Source organism: Salvia miltiorrhiza, chromosome 8, assembly GCF_028751815.1.
Source record: "Salvia miltiorrhiza cultivar Shanhuang (shh) chromosome 8, IMPLAD_Smil_shh, whole genome shotgun sequence".
Lineage (NCBI taxonomy): Eukaryota > Viridiplantae > Streptophyta > Magnoliopsida > Lamiales > Lamiaceae > Salvia > Salvia miltiorrhiza.
The window spans coordinates 28,248,284-28,272,467 of NC_080394.1; the positions used below are offsets into that span (position 1 = coordinate 28,248,284).

General features: G+C 37.6%; 3 protein-coding genes and 1 long non-coding RNA gene across 6 annotated transcripts; all 4 read right to left on the minus strand.

The window, feature by feature from the left end:
• Positions 1–1,319: 1,319 nt before the first annotated feature.
• Positions 1,320–4,441, minus strand: LOC130997457 (uncharacterized). 2 transcript variants are annotated; one of them, XR_009093094.1, is made up of 3 exons: positions 4,161–4,441; positions 2,166–2,228; positions 1,320–1,491 (listed from the first exon to the last, which is right to left on the minus strand). It is a non-coding gene; the product is annotated as an uncharacterized LOC130997457 (long non-coding RNA). The 2 variants fall into 2 exon arrangements; XR_009093095.1 differs by lacking the exon at positions 2,166–2,228.
• A 1,773-nt stretch (positions 4,442–6,214) lies between these two features.
• On the minus strand, positions 6,215–9,598 carry LOC130997430 (glucan endo-1,3-beta-glucosidase-like). Of its 2 annotated transcripts, XR_009093078.1 has the most exons (4): positions 8,380–9,592; positions 7,049–7,322; positions 6,852–6,963; positions 6,215–6,369 (listed from the first exon to the last, which is right to left on the minus strand). XR_009093078.1 is itself a non-coding variant. In XM_057922747.1 (3 exons), exons 1-3 carry the CDS (start codon positions 9,433–9,435, stop codon positions 6,935–6,937), a joined length of 1,359 nt encoding a protein of 452 aa, XP_057778730.1. In that variant the 5' UTR covers positions 9,436–9,598; the 3' UTR covers positions 6,617–6,934. The 2 variants fall into 2 exon arrangements, 1 of the variants encoding a protein (XP_057778730.1); XM_057922747.1 differs by lacking the exon at positions 6,215–6,369 and having other exon boundaries at positions 6,617–6,963; positions 8,380–9,598.
• A 2,806-nt stretch (positions 9,599–12,404) lies between these two features.
• Positions 12,405–17,558, minus strand: LOC130997436 (succinate--CoA ligase [ADP-forming] subunit alpha-2, mitochondrial-like). Its single transcript, XM_057922761.1, has 7 exons — positions 17,101–17,558; positions 16,576–16,785; positions 15,970–16,140; positions 15,776–15,899; positions 14,761–14,822; positions 13,606–13,687; positions 12,405–12,806 (listed from the first exon to the last, which is right to left on the minus strand). The coding sequence occupies exons 1-7, from the start codon at positions 17,305–17,307 to the stop codon at positions 12,670–12,672; spliced, it is 993 nt and encodes a 330-aa protein (XP_057778744.1). The 5' UTR covers positions 17,308–17,558; the 3' UTR covers positions 12,405–12,669.
• A 2,591-nt stretch (positions 17,559–20,149) lies between these two features.
• LOC130997443 (zinc finger protein ZAT12-like) lies at positions 20,150–21,054 on the minus strand. Its single transcript, XM_057922768.1, has one exon. The coding sequence runs from the start codon at positions 20,789–20,791 to the stop codon at positions 20,288–20,290; it is 504 nt and encodes a 167-aa protein (XP_057778751.1). The 5' UTR covers positions 20,792–21,054; the 3' UTR covers positions 20,150–20,287.
• Positions 21,055–24,184: the final 3,130 nt, after the last annotated feature.

Genomic DNA, 24,184 nt, shown 5'->3' on the forward strand with positions numbered 1-24,184 from the left:
GAATTCCTTGTCGTATTCAACCACAGATTTCTTTTCTTGCTTCAACTCGTAGAACTCAGCTTCTTTCTTCTTCCTATAGCTTTTCAGAATATATTTATCATATAATCCTGTCTTAAAATCTTCCCAAGTATAACTTGCCCATTGTTCAGGTGTCAGAATTTTTCGTCGTGCTTCCCACCAGAAGTCAGCCGATCCTGTTAGCTGGAATGAGACGCAAGATAGGCGCTCCTCATCAGTACAACGTAGGAAGTTGAAAATGCGCTCCATTGCACGCACCCAAATCTCAGCTTCAGCCGGTTCACTCGTTCCGTCAAACGTAGGTGGGTTCTGCCTTAAAAAGAGTTCTTCGACTCTCCTAGTCGGGGGCGGAGGGGATGGGTTATGTCCTCGAGCATCTTATGGTTCTTCGGGTACAGCGTTACGGTTTCTGCGATTGTTATTGTTTCTCGCAGGGCGTCCTATCTTAGGCGGCATTCTGATAGCAGGGATGTGTCAATTAGTACACTCTAGCATAATCTAATACAAACCTCTAAAGAATTCTTGTAAAGGTCAACTTATTCTAACTTGTAAACAAGTCAAGACTCCAATGACAACATTGATGTAGTAAGCTTTAAGGGTCCTTAGCATCTCAAATCCATGAGTCATAAAAATTCTTAAGCATATAATATCACATCATCTAAATTGGATACTTAAACATAAGTCATGGAGATTTATAGTGGCTATAAAATCATGAGCTTAAAAATTATTCTATATGCATCACTTATCTTGTTGCCTTCACTATAGCCACCAAAAGATACAATCTAATTTCTTCTATGTTTGCTTCTATGTTCTGTCGTAGTGGTGATCTCATATCCTAATAGCTCTATGTTCATAGGGATTCATTCCATAGGCATACTTAATCGTACTTGCGTAAATCATTTCATTCAATAACAACATAACAAAGCTATTGACAGTTTCTCACTTTGTTATTACGATAATTCTCACTTTTCGTAAACATTAACTTAAAACTTGGAAGAGCTTACCATTCTGCTTCGTTGAGTGTGATGCGATGAAGTGCTGAGCTTTGTCGATTGAACTCTAGACACTTTAGTGATCTATTCTAAGTTTGGCTTAAATAACTCTTAGGCTCAGAGCAAACGAACTGCTCTGATACCACTCTGTCACGACCGGCCTTAATTAAGGATAATTAATCCGGAAAAACCATGACTGGGGAAGGGAAATTAAGAAGCGGGATTAGAAAGGGGTGCATAAAAGAATACTCAAAGAGCTTGAATACGCGTGAAATATTCCTTAAAAAGGAAAAAGGCATCGTTAGGGGCTTGGCTAAAACATTATCAGAGTTTGCAACGGAAGGCGTAACTGAAATAATCAGTGTTTACAGCGAAATGCATAACTGAGATACATGTATGAAGACATGTATCCTTTCTGAGCCTACTTTAAGTTCGACAAAAACTCCACTCAGCAATACTTCATCGCCCATCACAGCTCAACCTGCACAAACATAAACAACGAAGGGCTAAGTACAAGAGTACTTAGTGGGCAGTTGCCAAACATATAACATAACATCAACAACAAAACACAACATCGCATAAGAGGCATAAGTTTCTTTCAAATCCTTTGCTCATTAAACATTTCCAAATTCATAAATAGCATGAGCGCATTCTTCATCATCAACAATCATAAACAAGCATCGTATCGTGGAGAAGGCCTTCCCCAACGAACACGGGCATCGCACCGTGAGAGGGGCCTCCCTCAGCGGTCACGGCATCGTACTATTGAGGGAGGCCTCCCCCAATAGACGCTGTAACACTGGCATACTGGCATACTGGCATCGCGCCGCGAGAGAGGCCTCTCTCAGCGGACACGGGCATCGCGCCGTGAGGAAGGCCCTCCTCAACGGACACGGCATCGTACTGTTGAGGGAGGCCTCCCCCAACAGACGCAAGCATCAAACATAAGCATAAACTTATCAGCGTAAAGCATTCAAGCGTAAATTACATAGGGCGTAAATAGTATAAACAGCATAGCGTAAATCATTTAACGTGCAGCATAATAAAGCTTAACTCATTTAAGCGTAATAAAGCATACCATACTTGAAGATCCAATTTGCATTTTAAAGCATAACACTTGCATAGCATTTTATTTACGCGTAAGGAATTGCCCACCTGATAGCAAAGTTTTGCTAAGGTACTCTAACTCCTTGTGTAGTTCTTACTCTCGCGCTTGACCTTAATCACGAGAATATAAAATAAGACATTGCCTCGAGGAAAATTCTTAATTAATGAGAAAGCGTAATTTAACTATGCGTGAATCTGGTATGCATGAACTAATACTCTGAGCGATAATCGGGAATTCTACTATTAATCCTCGTTAATAGATTTAGCTAATTCTCGTCTAGCGCGGTCGAATAAAACTGTGATTCTTCCTTCCTCATCGGAATATTCTAGTCGTGAAATAAACCTCGCATTTGTACTTGATTGAAAAATGACTAACTCGGCTTTAAACGAGGTGTGACCTTGTAGAAATTATCGGGCTTTTCGATAGAAACATCATTACTAGCGTAACCTCAAATAATTAATAGGCTCAAAAGAGAGTAGCCAATTAATTAAATAAACCAGTGGCTTAAATGAAATAAACAATAATGGCTTGCTTTAAAGTCGGAAGTCCAAAAACATTAATTAATAAACTGGGCGGCTCATTACTGATAAATAATTGGGCTCCATCAAAAATTGATACTGCTAGGCTTAGCTCAAAGGAGTAACTTCAGCTCAAGCTTTAAAAGAATTAAAGCCCAACTTAAAAAGTCTTCGACCCAAAACAATTAAAATAGGGGTCCAAATAATAATTAATGTGGACTGAAAAGAATTAATATTAGCCCAAAAAGGCAATTTAATCGGCCAAAATGATGAATTAAACTGGCCCAACGAAATATAAATGGGACTAGAATAATAGCCCATCATAAAATATGCATCAGCCCAACTCCTTAATTAAATCGAGCCCAATAGAATTAATGAGAAGGGCCAATTAAATAAAAGACTGGCCCAATTCGAATTTAACTGTGAAAGCCCAAGCAATTAAAATCAAGCCCGAACTTAAAAGTCTTTGGCCCACAACAATTAAAAGGTGAGGCCCAAATAGAAAAGCCCAAACTTAATTAAAATAGCATCAAGCCCAACTCTCTCTCATTTTCTCTCATTGTCGGTCCTTATTTCTCTCTCTCTGTTGGAGCCGATACTCTCTCAACAGACGCTGCACAAGACTTCTCCCTCTCTCTCGCCCGTCCTTTCTCTTCGCGAGCTTCGCCGCGAATTGCTCCGGCGACTGGTCGCGCCTCCACAGCTCTGGAACTTCCGGCGCCGCTTTCTTTTCCTCCACACATGTCAGACGCAGCATGTCCAATCGAGAACAGGAATCGAGCCCTAGTTTCTCTCGATTCAGGCGGAAATCGTTGCGCCGTTGGGCTTCGTTTGCCGCTGCTCTGGCCGTCCCAACCGCCGGCGAGCAATTGTTGATCGCGCCGCCTCCTTTCCCTTCATCGCAGAGCCCTAATCGTCAAACCCAGGTCGCTGCTGCGGCCACATCCTGGTCCGAAATCCGACGGGTTGCTGTCGTCTGGGAGCGGCGCTGCTCCGGCCTCCTCCTCTCCGGTCGTTCAGCCGCCATTTACTCCGTCCTGCGTCGGCCAGCGACACAAACAGATCTCGCTTTTCTCTCTCTGGAAGAGCCGCTGCAGAGCAGCCGCTGCTCGGCTCGGTACCGGTCTGCGTCATCTTTCTCCGGCCGGCGTCGTGGCTATTCTGATGCGGCGAGACGACGAGAGTTGGCCGCCTTCTCTCTCCGTTCCGGCAGTCGGGGTTCGGCAGTTGCTTGGGCAGTCGGCCCCTATTCGAATACTTGGTTTAGAAGCTAAAATGTTGAAACGTAATTATCTCGCATAAAATTCTAGTATGATGCTGCTATTTACGCCTTTGTCTTGTGAATAAAAACTGATTGAGCTATTCTGTATCTGTAACAAGCTATGGATTATTCTCTATTACAGAAACTCATGGTTTAGCTATGTTCATAAGCGTATTATCTGAATCTCATAAGAAAACTGATCATCGGTTGTGTTGGGGCGTGAAATGCATATTATGAAAGAAGGCATATGAGATAGTAAATACCTTGATTGTTTGTTGTTGATGGCTGTTGTTGTTGATTGAATCAGTGGATAGATACACTGAAATATAAAGATTGTTGGTTTTCCTCAATGAATGCAGGAGGAAACAGGGAGAGGTGGAAAAATTGAAGTTTAAGTCTTACCTTGAATGTTGGCAGCAGCTTAATGAATTCTCCTCACTTTGGTGGCTGAAGGAACATAGAATGAAGGCAAGGAGTGTTGGCTAGTAGCCTTAAAGAATCGAAGATGGTGGAGGTGGTGGTTGAAAAGGTAGGGAGCAAAGGGTGGTGGTTGAACAGGTGGAAAGCATGGCTTTAGCAAAGTTAAAGAAAATGAGTTGATAATATAATTAGATAGTGGAAGACATTGTCTTAATCATAATCTTCCTCTTAAAGCCAGCAAATTCGAGAGTTTTTTTTTTTACCCAAATGTACTGCGTCACTCTTGCTGCCAGTGGTGAGCTTATATGCAAAGATTTCTTCCTATACTTAGAAAAAAATCAATTACTGCATTGATTGATAGTGGTGGTTGAAGTTCTAATTGTAAATAATAATAAATCTTTATGTCTTGGTTACTCAGTGCATCTACTATTTAATCGCGTGTTTGCAATCAAATACTGGCTTCTGCTCATTATTCGTGTATAAATTAAATACGTAGATTTAATTCACTTTACAAGCCATTTAATATCTAGATTAAATCCGTAGATTTAATCTGCGTTGCAGTCGGAATAATTTCTCGACTTCAAGTAGCACTAATAATATAACTGCTTCTGTTTTTCGATTAATAAATAACATGACTTTGCTAAGTCAGTTATAACTTGGAAATAATAATTATTGAATGGCTTAATAATCCTCGTCGCATTTTTCTCATACGTTATAAAAGTATAAAGCTAAAATAATAACTCTGTCTCTGATAAATAAAAATCAGGGCCATAAACTGGATTCATTTATAAAATTTTTGCATTTACTAGTTTTAATCATAATTAAAAGAGCGGGCTACTACAACTAATTTGTAAAGTCTCACTTTGTATTGACGGGAGGTCACGGGCAAGAATTGAAATACAATGACATTTGAGCGTAGCAGGTTGGTTTTTGTCCTATTAACACTAGGTTATTCGGTTGTTAGCTTTCAGTGTTGATTCAACACTCTATTACAGTTTTTAGATATGTAGATTTATCTTAAACAACCAATCTGTAAAAACAGATTACCAGAGAGATTTGAATCTGTACTGTGTATTATTGATGATCATAAGCCTTGAGGCCCTCATGGGTTGTATTTATCTAATCTGTGAAAAAGTATTCATGTGTGTTACTTATTTATGCTACATGTTAGCTTCAATGTTATTAACATTATATATGTTAACAGCGTTCCTGCTAACATTACTCTTACAAATTACACAGTTTTACTTTTGATAATTTAGAGCATTAATTAAACTCTTTCAAGAGTAATATTTTTTACCAAAATAAATTTATTATACTATTACAAAAGTGTGCTTATCTTTTCATTTTAATAAATTGAAATTAAAAAAAAAAATCCATATACTCTGAAAAAAAATAACAAATCTATAAAATATGTGGTGAGATGTATTATAACAGCGAATGTAAGTACGAAAGATAATACACACAGAATGATAACACAGTTCGATTAAACAACCTACGTCTGGGGGGCCTCGCCCAGGGAAAATTATCCACTATATAAAGTTAAGATGTACAAAGGACTTACACAATAAGACACCCTCTTATTTTGCCTCTACATCTTCCCAAAATCCCATCAACGGTGAATAACAGAAAGCTAGACAACGACTAACTTCTTAGGCGCACTTAATCCCTTGAGAAACAAGAACCAACAATAAAGAAGAGTAAATAACTCTTTTACAATGTACGCTCAAGTGTATAACTCACAAACACTCTTCTGCTAGGAGAAAATAAAAGTACTATATATATATCAATGAATGTACTACAGACTGTCACAAGTTCGGGGGGACACCTAACAGGAATAAGAATTCTCATCTACATGGCGAGAGCAATTATGAACGAATTTCCCCAGCTATTATGAACGAAATAGGCCTCCTTTTATAGGTTTCAAGCCTTCTTGTTGCCCAAGGTAATCCTTTCCTAGTCATAGAAGGAAACATGAGTTCTAGCTTGATGAGGACTCTTGCTTGGATGATCTTGATCTATCTGTAATTATGCTCCAATAAGGCTACAATAAATCTATAAAATCGTGGCCATGTATATCCAAAAAGATCGCATAAGATAACTCAAAGATATCTTCAAAAATCGCAAGTATGAAGCTACGCACAATATGTCTCCAACAGAACTTTTAACATCGAAAGCAACTCATAATGGAACAGCATGTAGAACTCATGAAGACACTCATGTTGGCAACACAATGACAATCAGAGTATGAAAATACTCTTAACATACTCTAATTTCTGATTTATTAATCCTAATAATGCACTTTAAACAATAAAAGTAAAATTAAATTATACAAAAATAATTATACATTCTAATCTAATGGAATAAATTGTAAGTAATAATTATAAAAGAATACAAAACTAAACCTAAAATAAAAATAAAAATGAAAGTACAGGAAGGCGAATGTGCTAGATCTAAAGTGCGGTAGCCTAGCATGGCTCTGGCCGCCTCTTATTACAACGATATGTTACGATTCAATAATTCAATCATATACTTACTTTTTCTTTGATTGAGTTCATCTCCCGGTATAAATACCTAGCTAATAAGTTTAGAAACTCAGTCCACAAAAATGGGTCTACTTTCAAGCAACGTATTGGCAAGATGCGGTACCTGAGAAAAACAAAGTATTAATTAATATTGAGATAGTAAATATATATGGAAATGGTTAAAATGAGTCCAGGATAGAGAGAATTACTGGGATCGGTAGAGATGATGAGGGCGGAGGCAGAGAAGTCACAGTTGTAATCATAGAGGCCTTTAGCGTGATAGTAAGCATTCATAAGGTAGGAGGCGTGAGCCTTGAGGGTGTTGGGTGTGAAGCACGCGCCGCCGGGTTGAATGGGCGCGCAGTCGATGCCTTGGCTGCACACGTAGTTAATGCTGTTCTGCAGCGCCACGTCGCTCGCGTCTGATTTTGGCACGCACCACTTCTTGCCCACGCTAACTGTCGCCGTCGGGACATTCTCATTCTGCATACCCAACCCTCTTCAATTATTTCATCTAATTATGTATATATAATCATTATGAGTCATGAAATTATATTATAAAAATTAATTATAAACTCTAATTGAATTAATGAACTCTAATTAATTACCTTAAGATTATACAAAAAGCACAATAAATTATTATTTGAAGAGAAAAATGATAAATTATAAAAAATTAGAAATGGGACGCAGAAAATGAGACAGAGGATCCCATGCGTGTATCTCAGATCTAGCTACTCTTGTGAAAGAAATTTTGAAAATTATGGATATTACTATAAGGTATGAAGAGTAAGAAGACAATAAGATGTTAAAAAGTACAACGAAACAAGAATTGAAAAGAATAGAAGAACGTGAATTAATAGATTCGTGTTCTATCATAAGTGGTTATAAACGATATACGGTATTGGATCCTCTCATGCAAATCGCCTTCTCTTTTATACATTCATTTATTTATTTAATTTGGAGAAATAGAATGGTCAACTATATATGCATAAAAATCACGTTGTTGTGCTCGGGTCTCTAATGTATGTAGCATATAAATTATATAATTGTATTGATAATATATGTCTAAACAATTAAAAGTTATATTTATTGAAAGGAATCAACGAATAGGGATTGGTTCATCATCAACTTTGAATAAACAAGTAAAACAAATTAAAGTGGTACCGCAAGTCAGGGGAATAAAGTGAAAAAGACATAACGGGCAACGATGCAAGATTCGAAAATTAAAATTTTAAGTAGAAAATTTAGTAAAGAGCTTTTGAAAGAAAAATGTGTATGCAAAGAGAAAAATGTGTTTTAAAAAGAAAATCATATGAAGGGGCACATGCAACTTTTGACATCTTAACGTTCATCAATTTATATGGATGATTCATGATTGCATTCGCCGTCCCACAAAGATTCAGATTCTGTCCACGTGGAAAAATAATAGTAAACTAGAAATTAAGTGTTGATTTATAAAATTTCAACACTTAACTAATTCATTAATTAGTTATAATTAATTATTAGGGTTGCAAATAAAGAAGCATTATAAATTAATTACCTTATGATGAGGAGTAGATGCAGCTGTGCCGGGCCGCATGATCCCAACGTCGTAGACGGGGGTAAAATCGGGCCTGAAAAGCCCGAAATTCCTCTCGGCAAGCGAGCCCGTTTTCTGATTCTCATTGAAGAGAGCAAAAATGTAGGTGGCAAACCTCCTCCTTGGCATGAGCGGCGTCCCCCTCCCGGACTCGAAATGGCTGACCAAGCCACCGTTGTAGGAGGCGGCGTTGGGCACGGAGCACTTGGTCTGCTCGAAGGCCTCCCCCTGCGACGCCCACCCCGTCTCCCCCACCACTATCTCCACGTCATCGAGGCGCAGCCTCTTCATGGCCATGTAGACGGAGTCCAGCAGGAAATCGAAGAGGTTCCCGTAGGAGCGCCGCGTGTACCTGTCCCTGAGGCCCTTGTTGGGGCGGAACACAGCCATGTTGATGTCGTACTTCTCCGGCGTGTAGGTGAAGTAGGGGTAGGGGTTGACCATGAAGGGCGTCTTGGTCTCGCGGTGGAAGGCCAGTATGGGCGCGATCACCCCCACGTCCCACCCGGGCCGGAAGCGGGCCAGGCTGGGGGTGTCGGAGGGCTCCAGGATGGCCAGGGAGTGGGCGGTGGTGACGGCGATGTCGCTCATGCCTTCCTGCTGGAGGGCGTTGTGGAGGGATCTCATGGCCCCCACCAGGTTGTCGATCAGGTTCTGTGGGCCCCAGTGGAGGACCTCGTTCCCGACGATCAGGTAGTTGATGTGCGTGTCCGGGTAGAACGGCTTGATGTGCTCCGACACCCACCGCCGGGCTTCTTTCGGGTCAGCCACCGCGGGGATTTCGCCGTTGGGGACGGTGATGGCGACCAGGATGCCGGTGTTGGCGAAGGCGCGGAGGATGTCGGGGTTCGCGTCGAAGATCTTCACGCGGTCGATGCTCGTCTTCTCCTTCAGGAACTGCGCCACCTGGGCCGGCGGGGGGAGGTTGTCGCCCAGGGTGCCGTAGTTCACGCCGATCGACTCCACGGCGGCGGCCGTGGCCAGGAGGAGGATGTACTGAAGAAGAACGACGGGCATTTTTTTTGAGGAGGAATGTGTGTTGTTTGTGTGGAGGAAGGAATGATTAAATATGTAAATATGTAATATGATGGAGAAGTGGGAGATTTGCCTGAAATTTGGGAATTTATGTGATGAATTTTGTGTGGTGGCGGTGCTGATTCATTTCTTGCCTAAATTCTACTCCCTCCGTCCCAGCTTTTTGTATCCACTTTTAGTAGTATTTACTACTAAAAGTGGATACAAAAAGCTGGGACGGAGGGAGTACAACGATTCAACTTCCCCTTCACTAGTCATTACACTTCTATCTTCCGCCATGTGTTCCGCTCTTCTAATTTAAATTTATTTTAGAGTGATGTTAAACATCTGCCCCACAAATTAATTAGATAAAACATAATACTAATTTAATTATTTCACTGAATTGTTCACATTATAGTTATTTTTATACTATATTTTTAAAAATAATATAAAAACAAAATTTTAAAAAATAATAAAAAATAGTTATGATATAGACAATATAATAAAATAATTATTTTCTTACTTTAAAAAATAAATTAAATATTTTTTCCCCTATTTCACCAGTTTGTGAAATGTGGCTGGCCCTATTTGTTTAAAGAGATACATATTGAAGCCATGCACCTCGATAACATTCAATCCTAGATGGTATCTTTATGTTCTCCCATTCTTTTCTAAAATCTACAATTTATGTATTAGCTACCTCATAATCCTCTTTTTCAATTCTAATAATAGTTATTACTATCTTCCTAATCACCAAAAATTAGGCATCATATTAGAAATATGTAATATCATGTTCTTTTCTTACGAAGTTTTTAGATGTTTTAGATGATGCACGTCCGGAAAATGAAAACGAATTTATTTTAGAGGCAAATATTAAAATAACCATAAAAATAAAAATATATTAATTATAAATATTTTTACAAAAATATCCTTATATTTTATAAAATTGATTAAAAATATAAGTAATAAATTTTAAATTTATTTATAACACTTACAATCTGAAAAGAAAAAAAAATCAAAACCTCAATCCATTCCCCATCGTCTCCCTCTTCCAATCAGGCGCTCGCACAGGTTTGCATGACATCGCCGGCAGCACTTTAGTGTCATATTAGTGTCATTAGTGCTATATACTCTTTTATGTAGTATTGCACAAATGGTACTTATGGTCATATTACTGTCATTAGATGAACACAGGGTTGACCCTCGTCCCTACACCGAAAATCATGAATCTCCAGCAAGGGCTGGACAAGCTTTAGCTGAGGTTGGACAAAACCTGAACTCATCTTCAGATCCTACCTCATCCAATCCCTTTGCTGTGTTGGTTTCTCTAGAGTTGCAAGATGAACAGAGACTTGTTGGTGATGATAACATGGACAAGCCGCCTTCTGATGGAGGCCGAGCTTCAAATGCTTGCATCCCACAGGACAGTCATGGTAGAAATAATATGGAACAGCCTGGGTCAGCTGACGAAAAGAGACAAATTGAGATAGTTGAGCAGGAACACGAGAGGACTTCTGCACCTCTGGTTGTTCAGCCGCTTGCTGTTATGACTGACAACAACGCTGTGCTAACTTTGACTGGGACGACAGGACCCATTTCTCGTACACGAGGGCGTCCGAAAGGGGCTATCACCAAGAAGGGGAGAGTTTCTGATTCTTCTATCAAGCACAGACTACGTCGTATCATAATCAATGGCATGTCTTCGGATTTCCAAAACTCAGCACGCCGTGATGATATGCAGAGCCCAGGTATTGACACTTCTTCGCCTGTGGAGTTCCTGAATAAAGTGAATAATGCTCAGTCTGGAGGACAGATTCTGCAAAACATTGCGATCAGCTCCTCTAACTCTACCGATGCAGCCCATGCTATGTCGGTTGTGGCATATTCAAAAATGAAGAAAAATTGGAGAGATATGTTGGACGATGAAGATGACGATGTTTTAGACGAGGGCGACCCTCTTAAAATGTTCTCTTAATCTTGGTTTCTTTTTTGGTTACCCGGGGTTTCTTGCGGGTGCTTTTGCTTGTTTCCTTATGTATCTGGTCTCTCTTTTTTCCTTTTCTTTTTAATAAAATTTCTATTTCAGCATATTACTGTCATTAGTGCCATATACTTAGATTTTTTATTTTATTTTTTCGGTTGGCACATATGGCACTAATACTGCCATATGTGCTTAACCCGCACGCAAATCCGAATTCGACTTGAATCTGGTCTGCCCTAATTAAAAGCAAAACAATCTTTACACGTAATAAATGGCCAGATTTTGTGTTTTTTCAATTAGTGGCCAAATATTGTGTTTTTTTTGTTCAAAATAGCTATTTCAAAAGAGCTATCTTTTCACCAATTACTCCGAAAGCTCCATTCTTTTTTTCTTTAATTTTTTTCTCTTCTCCATTATTCTATACTCTAAAAAAATGTCTTCTTCCAACAGTTCTTCCTCTAATTCTTCTTTGAATTCTTCATCCGTTGATGAAGTTTCGAATCAGGATCATCTTCTATTTTTTGATCCGAATATTAATCCCAAATTATTTTTCATGTATCTTGCCAATAATTTTATGCAAGTGGCAAGTAATATTAATTTTAATCCTCCTGCAGTTTTATGCATGGGGCTCTTTAATTAATGTAATATTTAATTTTAATGAAATTTATGTTGTTAAATTTAATATTTAATTAATTAAAAAAATAAAGTAGAAAAAAAAAAATAAGAGTCCCATTGTGGAGGGGGGACTCAGAAATGATGGGCCCGTTGTAGATGGTCTTAAGTCAATGTAAATGTGTCCCCTTACAGATTGACTAATATACCCTCGAAATAAAAGTAATTCACAGATATAAATATCTCGTAGCCAAATACTCAAAACACTTGGGGAATCTGGCTTAAATGTGAGTGGCTTTATTTTGCAAAGCTGTTGGAGTTGCGGTGGCTTCAACCTTAAACCCGGATAGAAACCGTTTAAAATTTGTAGATATATCAATATCCTAAGCATAGATCCGCATTTCTTAATAAATAAATTCTGGCATGGTATTTGCTCACAAATTGTTCCCTGGTAAAGAATAGAACACTGGCCGACTGCTCCTCAACACACCAAAATTTACACAATCACAATTAACACCTAATCCAAGTTCTTTTCTACCGATGGGGCAATGAAAATTGATTTAGAAACATATAGTTTTACTTTATGCTGTATCACGGCTCGAGCAAATACGAGAAACTGCTTCGTTTTTGTTAAACTCACTGGATCAAACAAGACCCCTCTGTTTGAAGACCTCAAGCATTGCACTGCCTATCTTTGCAGGCGATTCAACAACAGTAACCCCAGCTTCTCTTAGGGTTTTAATTTTGTCTTGTGCAGTACCCTTGCCTCCTGATACAATAGCTGCATATTCAACCAGAACATAGTCAATCTACAGAAAATGATGCAAGTATTATCATTGCAAATGAGAGAGAGAACAAGTGCAAAAACCAAGCAGCTACTCGAGCATCCATTACAACTAAATCTAGAATTTGTCGAGCCAATTCTCTTCAGGCTTCTTATAGCATTGTTTCTTCATTCCCACTATTTAGTTATATTTATTTGGGAAAATTACAATTTCAAACACAAAATACTAGTGTAGTTTCAATTGTTTAATACACTATGGGGGCGTTTACTTTGAGTGATATTATACATTGATAAAACATAGGATTGAGTATTTGAAGGATAAGATGCTCAAACAATCTCAAAACTAATCAATCCATGCTAGCACTCAAAATAAACATCCCCTTTAGGTATTTACAAAAACATACCTCATAAATCTAACTCAATTCAAATCTAGAACCAACTCATTGTTCTGACTCATTGCTTTTTGAATAATTGTGACCCAAACAATGTCGTTTGGTTGTAAACAACGTCATTTGGACAACTAATATATATAAAAAAATATTTTAAGAAAATATAATGCTATAATACAACATATATAATGCTAAGAAATACAACATAAAAAAGGCAGGGTCTCTATGTGTCTATCAAGTCAGTTTAAATGGTCCTGATGGATGTACTTCCCCAACCGGGAGATGGTGGCATTTTTATCTTTTTTCCTATATACATAGAATGCTTTGCTCCACAAAATGAGCATAAAACATTTTTTAAGTAGTATCTGAACTAGATTAAATGATTCGAAGTTCATGGAATACAATACCTCCTGCATGCCCCATTCTTCTACCAGGTGGAGCAGTGAGTCCAGCAATAAATGCAACAACTGGCTTTGAAGTACCACTTTCCTGCAATAGAGAATAGCTATTCAGGTCCTAAAACTGTTACTGACAGAAGAAAGGCTTCCTTTGAAATGTTTCCCTCAGTTAACAAAGGCATACTGACAATTAGACCAAGGGAATGAGAGCTATTATGGACCACTGATTCTCTTAACAAAGGCATTAACAACAAATTATTTTCAAATTCAAGCCCAATGAGACAAACAGCGCATGCACGCTCTTGCTTCCCCTTCATTGTGTTGCCGACATATCATCTCCATTATAAAGCTCTGTAACCATCATCATAATTAAGGGACTCGTAATGGAATTTCAAGCATGTCTACCTTCTTTGACCAAGCTATTATACATACTGATAGAAAGACAACAATTAAGGGACTGATCATGCCAATGGTTACATGAAATAAAAGGAATTCCTCAGGGCATCTCCAGCGCTCAACGCTATTATACAACAGCTTTAACACTAAAATAACGGAAAATTTCAGTTTCAACTCCGCCAGTCTGCTCTATTATACAGCAAAAAAAGAATATTCCAAAAGATACTTTTTTAATCAGTCTATTCTTGAATAAATGAATAATAGATAGGTGAAATTTATTGTAATTAATGCATAAAAAAAAAGAAACACAAGCTACAGTGTTTCGCCAGAAATAGTGCAACTGTAGCAATCTCCATTTTACAGTTCAGATATAGCTCAGGGTTGGAGAACTTTGGATCTGTATGAAAACGCTGAGCGCTATAATAAGTCTCCCATTGCAGATGGTCTCAGTCTTTGACTGATGAAGGCCCCAATTATCGCTGCTTAATCCTTCCTTCTTTGGGTTTAGATTAAAATTAAAGATGCTTGATTTTCTATTACCAGAACATTCATAGCTAAGACACATTTTTTGGATTTCAACACTATAGCAGTAGCACTAAAACAAAACGGTTATTTTTGTGAGACAAAAAGTATTCCTAATGTCTCAAGATATGCTAAAGAAAAAAACCACGCAGATATTGGATTCTTCCGGACTGGGTGGATCACAAGAACTGTGGATAAGTTACATGAGTAACCATGACAAAAATTATGCAACAGAAGGTCCCTAACCTTTATAAGGGCAGCAGCATCCTCCTCTGCTGTTCCACCTATCTCACCAATAAGAACAATACCTGATATATGAAATACATATAATTAAAGATAAGATTTCACTTCTCAGGAGTTTCAATTTAGTAAAAAAGGCTAATGAATTCGGCTTAGAAATTTAATATGTAACAAAAGAATTTCCATAACAGTAACGAGTGAGAGAGAGAATCCCACAAATCCGTCTTAAACATTTTCATTAATATTGTGCATTAATAATGACAAGCCATTTTGCCTCACCAGCCTTATTATCCCTATTACTGCTTTCATCTTCTAAGTGCACTTTCATAAAATTGCACTACATGAATATCATTTAACCAAGTGGAATACGTGAGCAGGTACATTCATCCATTTAGAAAAATAATCAATGATGTTAGTGTAATCTACTGATACAGTACCCTCCACTGGCTTGAGAAATATGAGTATGGTTACTGCAGCCTAAGGATCATCCTACAGAAAACACTTATTATCAATGGTGCGCGTACCCTCTACTACTTCACCAAATGAGATCATAAATTTTCAATTTGTTAGCTCATTCTGGATAGTGCCATAGTTTTACTCAAAAAAGCAGTAATTATGCAAGAACTCGTTTGTCAATGATGTCATAAATCTTCTACAGGTACAAAGGCAGAGTACAGAGGAGACAGATTTTTCACTGGGTTTTATTTTTGTTAATTCTGACATCTCTTTAAAGTGGGTAAAATAAGTAACGATCAATAGAGCAATTCAGTATCAAAGAATTGTACAGAGGAAAAGTTATTCTTTATTGCATACATTATAAATATAAATGTTGCAGGACATCCTTTCAGAATGTCATAATACTTTCTCGTAACTTTTCCTCAGGTTGCTAATAGAGAATGCAAATTGAACTCAAACTTTACTCACATACATGGTGTAAGGTGGGGTACTAAATAAATAAGAATCTACTAAACTTTACCTTCTGTTTGAGGTAGTAAATAAATAAGAATCGACTAAACTTTACCTTCTGTTTGAGGATCCACAAGAAACTTTTTTAAGCAATCAACAAAATTTGTTCCATTGAAAGGATCACCACCAATTCCCACACATGTTGACTGCCCAAGGCCAACAGCAGTAGTTTGGAAAACCTGAAAGAAGCATAAGAACAGTCAGTGACAGTTTCAAGAAATATGTGCAACGAGTTTCAACGTATCTCACCGCTTCATAAGTCAGTGTACCAGATCGGGAAACAATTCCAATACGCCCTGGTTTATGAATATATCCAGGCATAATTCCAATTTTGCACTCCCCAGGCTTGATAATGCCAGGACAATTTGGACCAATGAGGCGAGTTTTTGACTGCGTGTTTAAAGCAGCCTTCACACGAACCTACGATCAAGCAAACAGAACTCTTAAACCACAAGAAAACAGTGCTAGATTTGGATAGAACCCAATGTTCATGAGCTGCATGCAATGGAGTAAGTCATGACAATCTCAAAGGAGCTCAATCTTTGAGAGACTATGTAACTGTAAAATATTACATCTAATAACTAAATAGCAATTCATAAGAACTGCACTACAACGTATTTCAGAATATATGCATTTTTATAATTAGGGAAAAGCCTCCAAATAAATCTTATAAATCATTTAATTACACTTACACAAAATATATAAGCAATATATATGTGATGATTGTGACATGGTTTCTGAATTCGTGCAAAGCCATATAAAGTTGAGAATTGGAACTGCCTGCAGATTATCATTTATATGTATCTTCATTCATTAAGGGAAGGCCAAAAAGTGCAGACAAATGGATGAAGTTACCATGTCATGCTGGGGTATACCCTCCGTGATGCATACAACCAAATCTAATTCAGCCTCCATTGCCTCCAAAATTGCTTTAGCAGCGAAAGGTGGAGGGACATAAACCACTGATGCATTAGCCTTTGTTTCAGCTTTGGCTTCAGCCACAGAGTTGAAAACAGGGAGTCCCAAATGCTCCGTTCCACCCTTTTTAGGGGTAACTCCTCCAACCTACAATTGTAAATAAAAATAGAATACTGTTAACCATATGAAAATATAATAGCTCATCTAAACACAACGTCTCCAACACAGTATATTCTATATCAATAGCAAAACTTTATTTAATTAGCTGCCCCTAAATGTCTATCACCATCACAATTGTGAACCAATGTCAATCAGGAATCAGGACCCGTAGCTAATAATAAGAAATCCAACGGACATTCTTTACCCAAACCCAAAAACAAATCAGAAAAATAAAAAGAAAATGAAACGAAATTCATGGTGAGATCTCTTGGCCCGAAAATTTTCAAAATGACCTAGAAGTACCATTTTGGTGCCATACTCTATGGCCTGCTCAGTGTGGAAGGTGCCGTTCTTTCCAGTAATGCCCTGGCAGATGACACGGGTGTTTTTGTCGACGAAGACAGCGGGAGGCGGCGGCGGCGATCCAAAATTGCGGTGTTGCTGAAGCTGCTTAGGGCAACGCAGCCGCGACGACAGGCTGCCGATCAGTCTGGTGGCTTGGCGCGCCATTGATTCGATTCTCTCTCTCTCTCTCTCTCTCCAATTTACGCGTGGGATCCAATCAACCAATTTCCGTAGGAGTAGACTGGACTAAATTGTCAGGGTTTCGGCAGCCGCTAATAATCAAAACTGAGATTTTAGAAAAATTTAAATAATTCCCTCAAATAAGAGGAAAATAAATTCTCGCTTTCTATAATAAGATACTCCTCGTTACAAATCTCCCATTCATTTTATGACAAATTATATAATGAGATATCCCTATTTTTAAAATATATTTAAATAATTTCCAACTAATGAACATCAAAGCTGAATTTATTTTTAGTTATTCTGTTTTAATTCGTATTACTATTATTATTTAATTAATTATCTCAGTGCAAGGTATATTTGGATGTGCCGCAATTATCTTAGGGCCGGGACTCTCTCGAATATGAATCGAAGCTAAACATGTTCTGCAGCACTGTACAGAAGACGAAGTATCGAAGGCAGTTGAAGAGAGTATACCCGCCATCAGTCTAAGTCGCGGACAAATCAAATCAAAGGGACCCAGCGCAGATAAATGATCACAGCTTCCAGCACTGAATGAAAAGACAAACGGAGCTTGCGACAAAGCTGCAAATTAGTTATTAAAAGAAATATTCGATATTAATGATAACAACCGTAGTTCATGCATGAGGAGTACTTGAGGAGAATTTAAAATGTATTTTCTATCCTTCATGATGTATCTCTTATAAATAGTGATAATTCGTCATTTGTAATGCACACGCTATACTGAATACAAGAACTTCTTTGTGCATTTTTATTTAGAATCCTCTTGAGTTCTTAAGAGTTCATTGATTCATCATCAATTTGCCGAATCCAGGTTACTTGATTATGATTTTAAGTCAATATTAGTTTAGGTGTTGATACTCGTTATATCACCACCAACCTACTTTATCTACTAATTACATCTTTCTTAATTTTCGTACTCAAAAGCAATGAGACATTTGTAATGAGACGAAATGGGTAAAAGAGAGCAAAAATGAAAGAGTAAGAAAAATGGATAATATAATAAGAGTGTGTTTAGTTTTTTATCCCTAGAAATACATGGATATATGGCTTCGTCCTGTAAAAATAGTCATAATTTTTCTTTTTTGTGATGTCCACAAACAATAATTTTATTCTATTTATGAACATTGTTTTCATAATAAATTATCCTCCATATATTAACTTATTTACCTATTGTACTACATGACTGGACCATCTCCACACTCACAATATAATTAATTATCATTAACACTACTTCTATTTAAATGAATTTGTTAGACACAGAAAATAAGAAGAACGTGTGTGTGGATTTACTGATTTGGTTCAAACCTAAAGTATACCCTATAAATTGCTCATATAAGGATGGGGAATTACTAATTAATCAAAGTTGTATTTATGAACAAGACTTATCAGAGCTATTGATTAATATGTCACACATGTAAAAGTAAAAATCCTATATATTTTATTGAGTGTTTTAGTATTATACTCCCTTTGTCCATAAAAGAAAACTTCATATAAGAGAGTGACACGAGCTTAAGAAAAAATATTGTTGATCGAGTATATTATTGAAAATGGAGAAAGAGTTGTTAAGTGTATTAAGAGTGTTGTAATTAGTATTAGAAGTGATGAAAATGTGAAAAATAAGGATAAATGGAGTATTATAAGTGGTTGGGTACAGTCCAAAAATATATATGAAGTTTTTTTGTTTACGTCCCAAAAAGTAAAAGTAGGGAGTTCTTTCATGGATGGATGGAGTATATAAAAGAAAATAAATAAATATAAGATGTACAATAAATAAAACAAAAGTTTCAAAGTTTAAGGATTTTAGGACATGGATCATCTTCTTGGAAAATCAATAAGCAAGTGAAAATAACACACAATTAATAAGCTAACAAAACCCTCCTAATATAGGTGCTCAAACCATAACTTTTGCGATTTAACCAGGAATCTATGCTAATTAAATTATGTGAATTAACTAATCATTACTATGCTTTTAGACTATTTCTGATTCAATCACGGTCAAACAAAGAATTCTTCTCTCGATCTCACACGTCGCAGGCCAACACATTCGAACAGTAATCAATTGCTAAATTGAATAACAAAACAACTTAATCAAATAATGTAACAAGCAAATCAATAAAACCCTGAACTGAATCATTAAACCCTAAATTAAATATTAGTTCTTCCTTAGATGAGGGTCACCCTAGGAAGACTAGGGCTACTACCCAAAAAATACGCTACTTGATTCTTGTATCACCTTCTAGAGTGATCACCTTGTGACTCTACCTTCTGTAAATTTGATGTTTAGGGTGGAGTTTCTTCCCTTATCTTCTAATGGTTTGTTTCATCTTCAAGATCTCTATGTTTCGAAACCATTTCCCTAACTCTCGAGTACCTCAGTCTTTTAAAATATTTATCTCCCTGACTTAAAAAAAATATGAGATGGACGCACCCAAGTGGTCAACTCTATCTTTATTTTGTAGATTGCTTTTGTTTATGAAAAATTAATAATATTTTATAAACAAGTCGCATGAATCATATGTTCTCAAATTATGCAATGGTATACTCTTTCGTGTAGCAGTTGAATACTGAATTAATTAATAACTGTAGTAGTTCTATTCATTTTATATTTTTAAATAATTTCAATATTTTGCATAGTTTTCAATCTTAAACTCCAAGGAACAATATAATAGAATTAGAACACCGACATCCGCGTCGGGAAATTCCGCGATCCTAGCTATCTTGGCTATCACGAAATTAAAAGTCAGAATTTATTCTAAATTCTACAGATCATCTTAAAACACGAATCGGTCATTAATTTCTGTGATTGAATGAAAGAATATACTCCATATATTTTAATCAAAACTGAAATATGTGGTAAATTCAAAATCCTGTACAAAGGATGAATGATGGATGCATGAGTGCTAGCTAGGGGCTGTTTGGTCCTACAAACAAATGAATAAAATCAGAAAAAGCAATCGACGGCAGGAGCGGCGTTGCCAAACAGAAACTTATTTTCGGAGGGCGTCAAGTTCAAGTCCAGACACAAAGCCCTTGTGCTATTCGATTTCTTCACAATCGGTGCGAGCGGAGGCGACAATGACAGCTCCGGCGATGGCAGCCGTTTCTGACCGTTAGCGGATCTGTGCCGCCTCATGTGACCGCCGAGCGCTTGCCCGATCGGGAACTCCAGGCCGCAAATGGCGCATTCGTGCGCCTTCGGCTTCGGCGGCGACGCCTCCCGCAGGAGCTGGTCATCTCCCGCCGCCGCCAGCCTCGGCTTCTTATGGCTGGCGCGGTGGCCGCCGAGCGCCTGGAACGACGGAAACCGCCTGTTGCATGTTTTGCACTCGAACATGCGGTTTGTAATTTCTCCTCCGCCGCGGCTGCCGGATAATAGCATCAAGCAATTGGCCATGCTTTGTATGTCGTCGAGATCTGATCCTTCTCTACTTCTCTTCATCATCATTTTGTCGTGTAAATTTTATTTGTTTTATCTTTGTTTTGTTGGAGCAATGGAAAATGAGTGAAATTTGGGGATATATATTGGAAAGTTAGGGTTAAGGAGGTTGAGGTAGATGGGTTATTAGATTAGACAGTTTGACTTGATGCAAAAGATTGACCTTTCATAAAACAGGAAATCAGTTAGAAAGGGGAAATTTGGGCGATGTTTCTTCTAAGAGAAGCAAGTCAAATTTTAAGAATGCTGGGAAACAAGTAGCATCTTTCTTCTATGCTTAAAATTCTCATTTTCCATTTATTTGCAATAAATTAAAGTTTTAATATAATGTAGTATAAAGAGTGTCTACTCAAACCTAAAAACATAAAAATGAAAAACTGAAGCCAATACCTAATTTACAATGTAGTAATAATACTCGTTAGTGTATACACAATAATATATAACATATATACTACCTCGTCTAGAAAGGATATATATTTTTTAATTTAACACAAATTTTAATAAAATAGTTGATGAACGTGTACTTAATTGAAAATGATCCCATCAAATAAATTATTGTACTTAAATTAAGTGTGAGCCATAGTGATTTTGGATAAATATAGAGTATTTGTGAGGGTGCGTGAAACATAAAAAGAGAAAGTGAGATAATATTAAAAAAAGAACAATATAATACACTCTTCGTTGACGCTAAATAAGGTAATTGTGTATACTTTTTGTAGACAAAAGTAGTATTTGATGAAACAAAAATCAACGAATTGAAGGAAAACGATAACAAACACCAAAATTTACGTGGTTCGATCATGAAGATCTACATTCACGGGAGGTTGTCGAGATTTTCACTATGTTTCATTTGGGGAATTACATTTTACATGGTGAGAAGTGATATAGAAAAATCCCCTAATCTAATAATGAAAGCCCTATTTATAAACATCAAAGTAAACCCAGCACTTGGACCCATTAACTTAAGCAATTAGGCCCAAGCCTTATTACACTGATCTACGTCTTGAAGCCGAGTTGTCGAAGCTGGCGCTTGACATAACTGGAATATTGAGGCCAAGGCAGAGCTGAGTTACCAAGGCGAGAGTATGGTTAAGTTGCCAAGATGATTCTCGATTGATAAAGTCAGTCATGTCAAGTCAGCGCTGCACCAAATATTTAAAATAATAATAATAATAATAATAATAATAATAATAATTCAGTCTTATTATTACTCCTCATCGGTATTATATATTATATTTATTGTACATGTTGCTACGTGGCACTAGTATCAATATATATTTTTTTTTTGAGACCGTAATATATTAGTATTTTTTTAATATATTAGTTTTTTAGTTTGAAATTTAGTGTCCGGTTTCTGTATTAAAAATAGAAAAATATCATCCATTTTTGAGATAATGAATATCATAGATTCATAATCTGATTTAATATCTGTTAGGCTTAGTGCTGAAGTTGTTGACGACTAAAAAGAATAAAAATGCGACAATTATTAATTTGTAAAATACCTAATTAGTATGCAGCTAGTGTGGATACTAAAGTACTTCATTATATAGAATTATAGAAATTAAGTATGAAACGGGCGTGAGAAACGTCAGTGAGCGCGTAAGCCGAGCGCGTATATTTAGAAGTAATCGAGTCTAGTAAGAGTAGTAGGAGAGTCGTGTGCGGCGAGCTCGGCCCTCGAATCTTCTGTCTTCTAGACTTCTTCATGCATACACACTAATATTAAATTACGTCACAACTCCATTCACTCTCCTACAATATTATATTTCATTTTCAACTTTTCTAGATGAAAACTAAAAGCTCCAATCTTTAAAGCCAGGCTTCGCGGTTGATTGCTTACCAAATTAGTAATATGTCACGTGTCAATTCGATTAAATAAATAAAAAAATAAAAAGGATTATGATCAAAACTTTCTAATAGCTAGCCTAATAAAATTAGCCTTAAAATTGAGTGGATTAGTCCAATTGACATCTTTAGTACTTCTCCCTATGTGAGCGTAACTATTCGAATTATCAGACTTTAATTTAATAAAAATTGAACAATTAAGTATGAGTTTGACATTATTTGTCTCGTTAGCTTATGGGCAAAATAGCTGATAAATATCATGACTAATCAAAGATTGAAAAATGTATAGTCCCTCCGTTTCACAAAACTAATCCCTCTCGCAATCTTCACATATAGTATTAAGAAAAGAGGGAAATCTTTTTTTAGCCCTAGTTCATAAATACACAAGTTATATAGCCCTAGTTCATAATATACAAGTTATACAACCTTTTTTTGGCTTAAAATACTATTATACCCTTAGATTTATTTTTATTCCACAAAATCAATATTAAAGCAAATTCTCTCTCTCTCACCTAAATCGGCTCTCTCTCTCTCTACCTCTCAAATATTGCGCCGCCCAGCCCAGCCCCATCGCCGTCGCCGCCCGGTTGCCGCCGCCCATCCCACCTCGTTGCCGTTGCGCGACCTGCCCCAACGTCAAAGCCACGCCCCGCCGCCGTCGTCACAGCGCGACCATTCCCATCGCCGTAGGTTCAGTTGTCACCGCCCATCCCGCCGCGACCTGCCCCAACGTCAAAGGCCCGCCCCGTCGCCGTCGTCACAGTGCCGCCCCCAGTGAACTAGGGCTCTCACTTGCTCGATTGCCCCAAATAAGAGAGCAGGACCATCTCTCTCTCTCTCACTTGCTCGATTGTCGCCCCAGTGAACTAGGGCTGGGTTTTGAGCCCTAGTTCGCGACGGTTCGGGGGCTTCGGTGGCGGACGAGGACGACGGGTTAAGGGGGCTTCGACGACGACTAGGCGTGGCTGGGCGTCCGGCGCTCGACGGCGGGGCAGAACAGGTGGCGCGACAGGGGCGGCAGAACAGGTCGCGCGCGATGGGATTGGCTGGGCATTCGTGCGCGCAACGGAGGGGCGTGGCTAGCCTTCGACGATGACGGGGCGGAGCTGCTCCGGCGACTGGAACGGCGCTGCGGCAGCGACTGGACGATTGGAAGGAAAATTCTATGAAATTCGACGGCAGTTATGGACGAAAAGAATGAAAGGTGTAAAGAAGAAAAGAAAGAAATTATGTGAAGAAGAAAAGAAATAAGAAAAGAAAGAAATTGTTTAAATAAAAATAAAAATAAAATATAAAATAAAAGTATTAAAAAGTTAAAGGGCACTCTCGTCTTTTCAGTTAAAAATGGTTGTCTAACTTATGTATTATAAAGTAGGGCTATATAACTTGTGTTTTTATGAAAAATGGTCATATATGATAATTCCCACTTAAGAAAATGTATCTAATTTCACAGGGAAAATACAATTTAAAAGCATTTATTCTATTTTGCGCTTATTATTATTCAATACATCATTTTCATAAATAATCAATAAGATCATTCTAGTATTAAAATGATAT

Coding starts and splice junctions, on each gene's coding strand:
- LOC130997436 (XM_057922761.1), bottom strand. CDS start 17,307: ATGGCGCGCCAAGCCACCAGACTGATCGGCAGCCTGTCGTCGCGGCTG. Junction 14,823..15,775: donor TGTGGATCCTCAAACAGAAG/GTAAAGTTTAGT, acceptor TTCATATATCAG/GTATTGTTCTTATTGGTGAG. Junction 12,807..13,605: donor AAGAATGGGGCATGCAGGAG/GTATTGTATTCC, acceptor TTGAATATGCAG/CTATTGTATCAGGAGGCAAG.
- LOC130997443 (XM_057922768.1), bottom strand. CDS start 20,791: ATGATGATGAAGAGAAGTAGAGAAGGATCAGATCTCGACGACATACAA.
- LOC130997430 (XM_057922747.1), bottom strand. CDS start 9,435: ATGCCCGTCGTTCTTCTTCAGTACATCCTCCTCCTGGCCACGGCCGCC. Junction 7,323..8,379: donor CATCTACTCCTCATCATAAG/GTAATTAATTTA, acceptor TTGGGTATGCAG/AATGAGAATGTCCCGACGGC. Junction 6,964..7,048: donor CATCATCTCTACCGATCCCA/GTAATTCTCTCT, acceptor TGTTTTTCTCAG/GTACCGCATCTTGCCAATAC.